Source organism: Buteo buteo, chromosome 15, assembly GCF_964188355.1.
Source record: "Buteo buteo chromosome 15, bButBut1.hap1.1, whole genome shotgun sequence".
Lineage (NCBI taxonomy): Eukaryota > Metazoa > Chordata > Aves > Accipitriformes > Accipitridae > Buteo > Buteo buteo.
In genome coordinates, this window is record NC_134185.1 from 6705193 (window position 1) to 6718009 (window position 12817).

Below are 12817 nucleotides of genomic sequence, written 5' to 3' on the forward strand. Positions count from 1 at the left end.
TAAACATCACTGCTAGGGCATGTCTCCACAGTTCACTGGCAAGTTCACCTTCAAAATGAAGAGCTGGGAGCTCAAGTCCCAAAGTAAGGACTCAAAATTGATACCGACAGCAACATGGCATAGGTCTATGTTTGCTGTGTTGTTAGATTATGCGAGTAGTGAACTAAGCATGTGAAGCATATGTATACATTACCGGTTTACCCTGCTAACCCCATGGTTGCCATGACCAGACTACTTCCCATGGTTGAGCTCACTGTTTGGGGTTTACAAGGCAGCGTCACCGTGCTCTGCATTTGGTCACGCAAGCAGAAGATCCCCTCTGCTCATGGCTGCTGAGCAAATAGTCATGGTATTTTATGCCATTTTTTTCTTCAAAAAATATTGGATCTCCCTACAGGTACAGCCTGCTGTTACTCTCAAAACAAAATTTTCTTACATATGCCTATATAATCTTTGCTTTGCCGGTATTGAAATAGCTTCAAAATAAACCCACAGTCTGATTTGTCAGTCCAACAAAACGCCAGCCAGCCACCAGAGATGTCCGAACACATCTGAAAATGAAAAGCCATGAAATGACTCAGTGCATTAGGTCACTGTGACAGCCAGGAGGTAATACCAGAGTATTTACTTTGGCTGGAGTCTTCCTTGGCTCATCTCCGTTTGTACTGTCAAAGCCAGGCTCTCATCTCAAGCCAAAGTGCTGTAGCTTGCCCACTTCAGTAATGGTTCAACACAGGTACCAGGTAACTAACTAACTAAAATGGGGGGGTTGAAACTAAATTAAAAACTCTTACGGAATAAAACAAATAATAATTCTCTTCCCTGCCTGGCAGCAAGGAGCAGAAGAACAGACGCACTCTACGTCTACCAGTGTGGCTGTCCTCACAATCCTCCCGTGATGCCGGGAAGCTTTAGTGGTTCCTAACATCTCTGTGGGGTCTGTATGTATGAACATCCCTAAAAGTATTGTCCAGGGCAGTGGCAGTACGGTCTTGGTGAGGATTTTCAGCCCATATTATGGTGCAGATGGCAGCTATCCCCAGCATCGCCATAGGGGTAATGCAACATGGACAGTCCTTTAAAGGTTTTGTAACTCCCCCCCAAAGTAAAAGACTATGGTGAAGAGCCACATTTCCGTGTATTGAACAGGAGAATTACTCAGAGATAAGAATAAAGACCACATTTATTGCCACCCAGGAAACATTAGTGACTTTCTTTGCCTCCCCTTTCCAGACCACAAAGGTGACTTCAGGGTAAATCTTTCTGAACAACATGAACATGATACATTTCTAATGAGGTTTGGCTCTATTCACCACTGAAGCTGCATGCTAGCTCCATCTTTTAGGAAATGACATATACAAGTTTTTGTATAAAGTAAATGAAGCACTATAAATATGGATACTGTTCTGCAATGATAGAAGGTTTTTTCCATTGCAAAATTGCATTCAACAGATTTTCTCACTTTCTTCCCCCGTGCAAAACGACTCTTCTCTGTTTTGTGACAAAATTACTAAATTTGAATGCGTATTTCCTGAAACTTGAAAGGACTTTCTGACAAGCTGAAGGTAAATGATGTACAGGAAGAGTGATACTTAATAAGATGAAATTTCAGCATTGTGGTAATGGTGCAACTTGGGTGACTCATATATCAAAGAAATTAACTAATCACCTCCAAAACCATTGCTTCTCTTAATCAGGTAAGATGGTAACAAGTCCAAAATGAAAGTAAAAATATTATGAATGTGGGTTTCAGGGAAAAAATTCATATGAAATGCTAAATAATGAAGGTTAACTAGAATAAAGAGATTGAAATGTAAAACGTTTTCACACAGGTTGGGCACTATTTTTCTGCTTGTCCATGGATTCAGTGAAAAACATCATTAAAGTGCAAACAGAAGAATGTATAAATTTGACAAGCAGTCCCACCACAAAAGGGGATAAGTTTTGAAAAGTCAGAAGTCTTCATACTGACTTTTTGAAATACCATGTTTCAGCTCTTTATTTTGAAATCACATTTTCCCTGAAGGCTGAGACTCCCAAGAGCTCCATGATTTATTAGCAATTGAGAGAATCCTCAAAACTGGATCTAAATTTGGGGGATGTGAGTTAAGCACAAAATCAGGCTCTCTGCCATCAACGACTTACTACTGGGCTGAATAAACATGCAAATCAGGACAACTGAGAAAACTTTCAAGCGAGCACTACTCCAAGAAATAAAACTAATGAGTCTTTGCAAGGCAGGGAATGTGCAGAGTGCTGGAGGCCAGGTGGGACAGGCAGAGCTTTGGCTGAGCCCTGAGCAACATCTGAATATGCAGAAGGTTCAGGGGCCATCTTAAGTCCTTTTTTTCAGTATTACTGACTTGCAGATTTGTCCCTTGAATATTTGCATTAAAGATTGTAATTAGTCTCACTATATTTGCTTGCCTTTTTCCAAACTGATCCATCCGTGGTTGGTTTTTTCCTCTTTTTAAGTGTTTAAGACCTTCAGATCCCCCTTTCTCTGTCAGCTGTGACAGGTGTTTAGAATTTCTCTTGCTTTGGTAGCTGCAGATAGAGATGGTAAATAAAGCAGTACTTAAAACTATGACTATCCTGTTAAACACCAGCTAAACACTGCTCTATCCTTATGGTCCTTTGCCTTAAATTTGCATGTCACTGTTAGTTGAGCCCTGTACATCTTGGACAACCTAAAAATAAATAGATACACAGAAAATATCCTAAAAAAAAGATGTTTAATTTACCTGCAGTTCTCCTTCCATTATACTGAGGAGTTTTATCAAGTCCTCTTTAGAAAGCTCTATGGACTTCTTGTTCTTTCGTTCAGTAGGTCCAGGTGACTTTGAGTGCCGTTTGACAGTTGCTGAAACCATGACCTCATCTTCCTTCTGATGGGGTTTGTTCTTTTTCTTGGCATCCTCCTGAAGTTTTTCATTCTCTGCATGGCTGATGACAGGCTTGGAACTGGAGAAGTGCCCGTTAGACGAGCTTTCTCCACCTTGGTTTCGGGATCTCATCCCTACCTAGAAAGAAACAAACATAAAGATGCATTTATAAACAAAATTACTTAGAAAAAGCTGCAGTGGAAATACTGCCTTTTGGAAGAACAACAAAATTGTGAAAAATGAAAAATACTGTCATGTTCAAGAGACGGCGGTAGAAGGCTCAACCATTTCAACAACTCTGTGTGCGGCAGACAGTGAATCCAGGGCATTAAGTATAAATTTAACAGAGTCCTAAAATAAGGGTAACCATCTTTTTCAGCATGCCAAGATGTTGATATGAGTTAAAATGTATGGAACTTAAAAGTGATACAGGAAAATGATAAAGAACATTTTCCAGTGTTCCCTTTCCTTCAGTCAACATTTTGATCATTCACAATTCATCAAAACAAAGTAGGTTGTTAAGTAGATCTTATTTTAACATGAAGTTTACTTGAGAGATGGGAATGCAATTAAATTTTAGAAAAGCATATTTCTTGCGTATACATTCTCTGTGAGAGTGGAGTGACAATGCATGACAAACAAAGATCACTCTATACTTTTTCCAGAGTGAAGCAACGGTTTTATTCCAGGTAACCAAGAAAAATTGAGAATGAAGACTAAATCAAGTGGTAAACTCCATCTTAAACTAAACACTGCATGAGATTATTAGACCGTAAGTGCCATAAAGGAGAGTTGAAAAGAAGTTTGAAAAAAAAGCACAGAGGGAGTGAAACCACTAAGAAGTAAATGGGCAACATCAATGCAGTCCTTCCAGAAGATTCAGGGCTTCTCCAAAATGTCAGGTCATGGTTATTGAATGCTCACACTTCTGCCCTCTTAAGCACCTACACTGCACTCTTAGATGATGTCTATCCTAGGAAATTAAACAGTGACAGCAAATGTTCCTGAACTCTGGCACTTGACCTACTGTATTACTAAATTTTTAGCACACTCCTTGGCACACTTCAGGTCCAGGAAAGCTACCACTCTGCCAACCAGTTCCTGGGCACAATTCAGGAATTAACCCAGCCCAGGTCCAGATGCAGCCACTCTGTTCTGGAAGAGAAGAGCGTTTAGTAGTACAAGCATGGCTGGATTGTGCCGCTTGACCCTAGGGGCAGAATGAGGACCCTGGCCCTGTTTAGTTTATGAATAACATAGCCTTGGTGTCACACAAAACATAGCTGTGAAAATCATCCTTCCCGTGAATTATCTTCCTCAAACAACAGTCTTCTCTGATTCCCTCTGCTGAATGCCATTCAGCAATATCAAATTAAACCACTGGCTCTTATTTTCAAACCTTTTCACAGTTCTTCTCTTTCTTACCCATCAGCCCTTTTCAAGTTGTCATCCACACAACACATTCAAATAAAATTAGCTTAATCTGCCTGTCTGTTCTCTTCTCCTATAAACATCTCTCCCCTTACTTTGCCCTTGACCCTGCAAATTGGCCAGGGAGGCTGCTAGCCCTTAAAATCCCACTTACTCTGTAAGGTCTTGCCCTGTGTCACTGACTAACAATGGCACAGAAGACAGGATGGGTTCATCAGTGTGTATTTCATTACTAAACAGATTTCATTACTAAACAGATGTGCATAGGATATTCAGACATGTTTATATATGGACCCATATTGCTATCCTGTCACCTTGCTATTCTGTCACCTTCCTATATTATGTTGAAGTAGGTTTTTGTAATTATTTTCAGTGTTTAACTGTCAAAGACCTTGATTGTTACTTGTAATCAAGGTATTTGTCATACACAGTACAAAGGCAGCAGTGAATTTAGTCTTGGTTCACAGCCAAACTCAGATGTAAAAAGTAAGCTGGTCTCCTAAAAGTTGGATATTCTTCATCCTACTTGAAATTGCTTGTATAACAGACAAGGGAAACCATCAGGAGTTTGTGTTGCCTTACTCCAGTTTACTTTTGTATATGGTCATATTTTCTGGTACCTTGATTTTTTACTTAAATCCGGTTTACCCAAGATAGTCTAAGAATACTAGAAAGCAAGATCTGCACAGAGAAATAGCTAGGTTTAGATCAGCTACAATTTGAACAGACAGACTGAAGAAAGCTGAACAAGGGTCTATATGTCTGAAACTTGCCTAGTTTCTATCTATAGGTCTAATGAATAATATTCCACTGCTTCCAAATCTTTTCGCTCACTTAAATTCATCTCTGGATTTAGTTTGCAGCTTGTTCATTAGTCAAGCAGATGCTTCTCAACATCACTAACATCACTTTTCGGATAAGGATCTCAGAGCAGCAATTCACTAGCAATGGGGCAAAACCTAAAATACATTGACTAATCAGCTTGGCTAATGTTATGCTGGGCCTGCTATGGCTTGCTACTTACTTGACTCGGGCCAGTGTTATAAATCTCTTGCTCACATTAGCCTTGCATTTTGGTAGTTTCACACTCAGCGGGAAGATTGTCTTTTTATTATCATTGGTTACTCATGTCTTAACTTCATTAATTCAGTGGAATTCATCCAGCAGCATAAATGGGGAGAAAATTAGACCCAATGTTTTCGAGTGAGAGAGTTTCATGATGAGATTCCTTGCATTGTAGGTCTGCTCCTTTCCAAACAATATGTGATACAGGTATACAATGGCCTTTAACTTCCTGAATGCTTATGCAGTGTGTTTTTCATCAAACAGTTTGGATTAAACACATGAATTACGCTTCCTAAAAACAGATCTCCATTATAAACATGAACAATACCTGAGAACCTCAGGAAATCTTTTAGGTCTCAGGTTTGTAATGGAAAAATAAACATTGTACTATGTTTCCTCTCAGATAGGGCTTTTCAGTTTGTTTAACTTTAATGGGTTTTAAAGTTTCCAGCCATACTTCCTCTCAGGAGAGAGCACTCGGGATTCAATCTGTCTCTATTTTCTAAGTGTTTCCTTCTGAGTCCCTGTGGGTCACAGCCTCCAGCCACTTTCATCTCTAAACCAAACCTATTTTTCATGGCTTACAGTGAATGTCTTCATGGCTCTAGAACATCCTACATGTTTTAAGAATAAATATTGCAAGCCTGTCTTACATATGTTTTCCAGTGGAAAACAGATTATTACATTACAGTGTATTCTGCTTAGTAACATGCTGCGTTAGCGATTTCTCTATAGTAAGATGACTCAACTGTTAGACCTGAAGGTGCACAATTAATTTTAAGTTTAACTCATGACTAGTTGAGACAAATCATCCACCTCAAGCATTGCATAATCAACCAGATGCACTTAGCTGGATATAGTAGACTTCATGAAAGGTGGTGTGTTACCCTGTCACATCATAACTCAAGACAGTCACTTTGATCCATCTGTCCCTGTGGGAGCTGAGATAACAATTCATGAAGCCATGTAAGGGCTGAGTAGTTGACTATATGTTTATAAGAGTGCTAACAGAGAAATAAGGAATGACTATTTAGAGTGTGCTTTTACATGATGTAAATAAATGTAGGTCCACAAAGGACAGATGCAAATTTATTTTTTTTTAAATTCATTAATACAGCAGCAGAGCAGCTTAGCCAATTGATCTGGAGTTTTTTATCAACTAGCTAATTAGGATATGATTGTCACTATAGGAACTAAAACTTGGCCTTTTAAAAAATTTCTTTAACACTTGTAGATTTATTTTGCAGCATGTCTTACATCACAGTAAGTGTGGCAGACAGTCTGTCACTCTCAGGGACATTGCCCCTAACAGCCTTTCTTTGTGTAAAAGCCTGCCAAAATCAGTGTAACGCTAACACCTACTCTGTCTTCAGTTACAATGTTGATACTTTTCCAAGATGTTATCCAAATGCGAAGGTGTTGTGTGCTGAAGCCAGAGATGCAGGTGAACTCAAGCTTAAATAGTGACAGAGAAGGCCAAAGTTCTGATATTCACACAGTAATTTCCAAGGAGTTTAAGGGCCAAAATCAGCGACATGATCCAGCTGTTGTGCAGTGCTCTAGGAATACAAAGCAGCTGTAAGGATGACTGAGTTTTAATTAGAGCAGCGTGAAGTAGCCAGAACATACCAGTGATCTTGGCTGAAATATGGTGTACTGGAAAGGAGTGCTTAGTATTATCATTTTGGACATCCGTCTGTATTTCTGATGGCATCATGATAAAGAAGAAAAGTTTCTGACCAGTTGCACAGCATTATTTCGGTATGCAAATACCAAAATCCCAAAACATTGCCTATCTATTGTTTCACCAGGGTTCTGAAATTGATTCTGGGGACACTGCCAGTCTAACACTGGTAACAAACGTCCTCCTGCTGTCTGCCCTGTTCACATCTCTATGTCTCACAGCATTCCTGATCTGCTGAAGGGATTGTGTTCCCTGAAGAAATAGCTGGTATGATTTATAATGACTTTAGCATCTAATATTTAACTCTACTGTTCTTTTTTTTTTCACCCCTCAACGTATTGCATATTAAACTGGAAATCTTTCCTAACAGCCTTCAGTCAAACAAGAAGTCTTTATATGATCAGCCACCTTGATTTCGACATTTATTGGCTACTCGTTTCAATATGTGCTCACAGCATTGGTACTTGGCGTGAGAACTCTTCAGCTTCTCCTCTGTTTCACTCGTTTGTTGAGCTTTAAGCACAAAGGACAAATGCTATGATTACTTACTCGAGTCTGTATTGTTGTTCTGGGCATGGGTCCTCTGGTTTTCACAAGTTAGCAATCCACACAAGATTTTATGAAATAACCTTTATGTTAGTTTTACTGACATCAGGACGAAATCTGTGCGGAATTTGCTGAGTAGGATGTCAGGAGAGGACAGGCTGCATGGTGTTCCAAACCTTTCCCCCATTGATGGCAATTTGTTCTCCCTATAGCTCTTGAAATGACAGGTTAGATTAGGCTCTGTTACTAGTGCTATTAGAATCAGATAACGCAAGTTCTTTGAACTTAATGTGTAGTACCTCTTGCTAATTGGACATGCTGATTTTGGCCCTGTAGTGCTCTCCTTAAAATAATAATAATAGTAATAATAATAATAATAATACACACGCAAACACACAAAAAAGTTGATTTACAGCCATGATATGGTTGTTGCCTTTGGCTATATATTTGTAGTCTGGAGTTCAGTTGCAGATCTAACTGATTAAGATATCACATGAAAGTGCTGGGTTTCTGACAGGCTAACAATGTATTGCAGGGTCGCTGCAATTGGGTTATTAGTGAGCCAAAACTGGAATTGTTTCTCAGCTGTGGCTTTGGGAACTGTATTTTTCAAAGGCACGTCTGCGCAGGCATTTGGAGTGGAGCAAAGCGCTGTGCAGAAGCGCTTGGTACACAGAGGAGATTGCTGAGAACTCAGGAACTGAGCAAGCCAAATCTCTGCCCAGTGATTACCAATCAATGTATAGCACCAGGAGTGAAAATAATATAAATATACTCAAAATGGAGACAAAATCATATAAAACCTCCATCAGACCTGAAACACCCCATAAATGAGGAGGAGAGCTGGAAAATTTTTAAAACAGTATCAGTCTGTATCTGCAAGTAGTAGATACCAAGAAAAAAACACCGAACAAAAATACAAAAAAAGAAGACACCTTCTCAGATGTCAGGAAGAGAGGAAGATAGGGACACCAAACTGACCTTGTTGGCTTAGAAGTCCTCAACAAGAACCACCCCGGATGGGGATGGATGGCTTTAGCCCCAGGGATCTGGATAGCCAGAACTGAGGCTACATGGCCTCAGTGGTGTGGCTTTCCCAGGACAAACATGTAGACATGCAACTGGTCACACCACTTCAGAGACTGATTAAAATGATTAGGTTTATCATTATCAATTATTCCAGGCTGGTTTCCTGGACTCTGCAAATGTTCCTTATTATTGGTTTGTCTGACTTGAAGAAATAAAAAGGAATCATGCTACCAAGAGGTTGTCAGAGGCCCAGGTAGGAACTGATGGCTGCATTGTGCAGAGGTGCATGCTGAGCAATGCTGCCCAGTTGGACTTGGATGCTGCATGAAGCAGACATGTGTCACACTCCGGACTGTGTGATAGTCGAACAACACTGTGCCAAAGGAACGCACACCTCATTCTTCATTTTGCTTTTGTAGATGACTCCAGTGTTTGTTTCAGTCATGCCAGTCAGAGGAGAATGCTAAACCAAATGACTAATAAGGTGAAGAATGGAAAAAATATCTACCCATAGCAATTCTGGAGTTTCCTGTATTTCTAAACATTCATGCCTAGAGCACTAATCCATTCTGCTCTCTAACCCTCCCCCAATCTCTTGCCCTTATATGCATCATGACTTATCTGCAAGAGCAAACAAGAAAAGGTCTTTGTTCCTTCTGACAGTATTATATGTTATCCATGTGCTTTTGTGAGAGCATGTCTAAACTGCTTGCCCTTGTTGTTGGAGTATTGGCACTTTATGGATACTTTATGGATCAGGACAATTCTCTACTCCATAAACAGCTTGAATAACCAAGCCACAGGGCTGTAATTCTTATATGGACTAGGAGAGGACTTGTGGCTAGTCTAGCTACATAACACCACTACTGCCTTCATCCTTTCACCTGGTCTACTTTGCAGTGCTGGAAAAGCATTTGTCATACAGGCGTTAGGAGGAGCAACACCCAAGCACACGTGCTGAGCCCCATGCACTGAAGAAGAAAAGTTCACGTCATCCTGTTGACGCTGCCTCCGTAGTGGGGTTTGCACCATCTGCATTGGAAGCACTGCTCTGTGGGGTCCCTCCCATCCCGTAAGCCCTTTGCCAGATGCAGCAGATTGGGCTGGTCCCTGGGCTGCACCCACTGCCTGTGCTCGAGTGAGGAGGAGAGGGCATGGCATTGCTCAGAGGAGCCCGTGCAGGAAGGAGATAGTGCCCCATGGCAGACAGATGTCACGGTGTCTCCCTCATTTTGTCATACCGTGCACGGAGTCTCATCTATGGAAGAAACTTGAGTCTTTTTAATTACGAGAAAGAAGAATTTGTCCCCGTTAAGAGTATCTGACAAAAATGCAGTGACTGTTTTAGATGTAGGATAATTTTCTTTTATCAAGTCACCGCTATCTCATTATTACCTAATGTATTCTGGTGAATAGAACTTTTGTTTTTATGCTGCTTGCAAATACTGTAGAAAAGTAGCAACATTATAGCATACACACTTGTTGAGGTACAGCACAAGAATCAGCAAACCCTTTTTGCTTTATCAAAGATTTATTTTATAGCTCCTGAAATTGATTCTTATAACAGTGGAGCATAGTAGCACATGGATTATATTCACCAAGCATTATCTCAACAATAGTTCCTTTGCTTTAAAAAAGAAATGGGAGGAATAAGCATACATGTATTCTCAAGAAGAAAAGAAAAAGATTTCTGAAAATTCCATATCGAGGTGCCATTCTGAACAGGTATAATCTGCATGAAAGCAGAAAAGGATTTCACAAAACTAAAAGAGGAAAGCCAGTCATCACTAAGGCAGATTTATACCCCTTTAACACCATTTTCTTAATTCCAAGATAAACTCTCCTCAAGCTAAATTATGGCACAGATTTACAAAGAACAGAGTTTATGCTGGTATAATTCCATTAATTTTGTCATTTTCAGGAAAACTTGTGGTTTCAGCTGGAATACTTTTACTTGAGTAATGCTTGCTGACCAACTAAGGAGGAACATAGACTTGTTTCACAAAGATTCATGTTTCCCAGGCTTCATCTGGAAAAACATCTTGGATGCATGAGGCATGAGGAATGATAAGCTATTAGATCATCATTCAGTCAAAAAAATAAACTTTTATATATCACTCTACCGATGTTTTGATTACTCTGCTTCCCAGCTGCCAGAAAGTACAAACGGGAGTCACAGAGATGAGACAGCTCAAGTAGCTGACACCACTAGACAAACATGCCACTAGGTCTGACGAGGGTTTAGATATTTATTCTCCAGAGTGGCTATGTGGCTGAAAGGGACTGGCCAGGAGCAAGGTAGGTGGCAACAGTGCTAACTGCCAGCAGTGCAGCCTTTCTAGCACGTTTCAGCTGAGCTGGGAGACGTGGGAGTATGTTGGTTCCTACTCATCCCTCTTCCCAGCCTGTTTCCAGCCCACTGGAGTGTCCTGTGCCCAGGACTACTCCTGATTTGAAGGAAAAGCATGGCATGGATCCTTGGAGGAAAGAAATGCCCCTGCTTCCTGGGACCGTGTACTTCACACCCAGTTGATGGAGCGTGTCTCGAGACACAGCCACCCCTCAAGGGCTGGATGAGCACTGTGCCCTATCATGATTCTTCACATATTGTTTTACAGCTTTCTGCCCTTTTGAGTTATGCCATTTCAATTGAAAATCAAACTGTGAACTTCACATGAAGATAAAGCTAGCACTGTCACCATTAGTTTCAGTCCAAACCCACTAAACATTTATCACCTGACAGCCAGAACGTGCCTGGAAAATGATAAGAGAGGTGATGCAGATTAGCTGGCCTACCAAAGATTTTTTGTTCCTGCAGATAAGTAATCTTTGGTGTTAGGTAAGCATTAGTCATTTCTTTTTGTTGACAGCATAGAACCAAGCTGATAACCTGCAGGATCAAATATACTGTGGACTTAGGAACCATGCTGTACCTCTTCTAAGTAGTTGCTAAAGACCACTGCTCCTGTAACAATGCGTTTTCTCCTTCCAAGATGGCAGGAAACTGCTGAAAGCAGCAATAGACAAGAGCAGGCTGATAATCATCACAGCTCTTGCCTCTGAGTCCCTTGTCCCTATCCTTACAATGACCAATCAAAATACCTAAAACTGATATATCACTGAGGGAACGCAGCATGGAAAGTAAAGTCATTCTGTCATCCTTGCAATCCTGCTTTAACCTAGGAATGAACCACAGGGCAAACAGGGAATGCAATCAGGAAATGAGGAAACTAACTCTTACTAGCTTTCTACAAAACCTATTTCAACTTTTCACCTTAAAATTTTTTTTTATTTCAAAATTGACTTGGATTTTAACAAGTGTGAGACAAAACAAAAAGATAAATGTCCCAAAAGCAAACTTCAAGCTTTGGGTCGAGGGAAGTATTTTGCTGTCTCTTGCTGACCAGACGTGAATCGTGAATCCCGTATTCTTTTTGGTAGCCATGATTTGCACAGCTCTGATTTTGCTGAAACCAGTAAACAACTATAGCTACATTTTACATTTGACTAATTTATCCTTCTTTTGGTTTCTAAAAATAACAAAAATAACAAAAAATACTCACGATGTAAATACTCTTACATATTTTACAGCAAAGGGAAAACAAATTATACAGAGAACCTGTATCTTCTACAAATATTGTCTCCAAGAGACAACAGTGTAAAAACACATCTGCAGCATCTCAAATTTCAGCTGTCAACTAAGGCAGGGAACAAGTTCCAAATCTCTCTCAGTGACTCCTTTGTAGCAAGTTTCGGTTGTTGATAGACACAGAGTACCAGCTTGCACATGAATGCCTGGTCGTTTGGTGAGAGGTGAATTTAACCCCCTCCGTTAGACTGGGCTGCCTTCCACCTCCCAAAAGGTTCCTCCTCTGTGAAGTTTAACTGGTTTCAAAACAAGGAGTTAAAAATAGTCTCTGATACTAAACGTGCCATTGAGTTTCACTATCAATTTTGGTGGGTTTACAGTAATTTTTCCCATTGGGAAAAAAAAAAAAAAAGAATTCTCTGGCTACATGTATACTGGAGATTAACCATGTCCAGGACTGCTCTCTGACTGTGAGGCCAGCTGTCCTGGAAAATCCTTCAGGCTCTTAAGCCCTCTTAGCATCCATAACATGCTGGCTGCATCAACACTGCCCACTGGGAATTGCTCCTAGCCCATGCTGACTCCCAA

General features: G+C 40.3%; 1 protein-coding gene across 5 annotated transcripts in view; it reads right to left on the reverse strand.

Annotated features, from left to right (window-relative positions):
• Positions 1-12817, reverse strand: part of FILIP1 (filamin A interacting protein 1) — a 109207-nt gene that overhangs the window by 61752 nt on the left and 34638 nt on the right. For all 5 annotated transcript variants that reach the window (XR_012653025.1, XM_075046465.1, XM_075046467.1 and 2 more), the window contains one exon: positions 2745-3023. Coding sequence is in view for 4 of the 5 variants with exons in the window: in XM_075046465.1 (XP_074902566.1) it covers positions 2745-3017 (273 nt within the window). In the remaining variant the exon portion in view is untranslated. The remainder of the gene's footprint in view (positions 1-2744; positions 3024-12817) is intronic.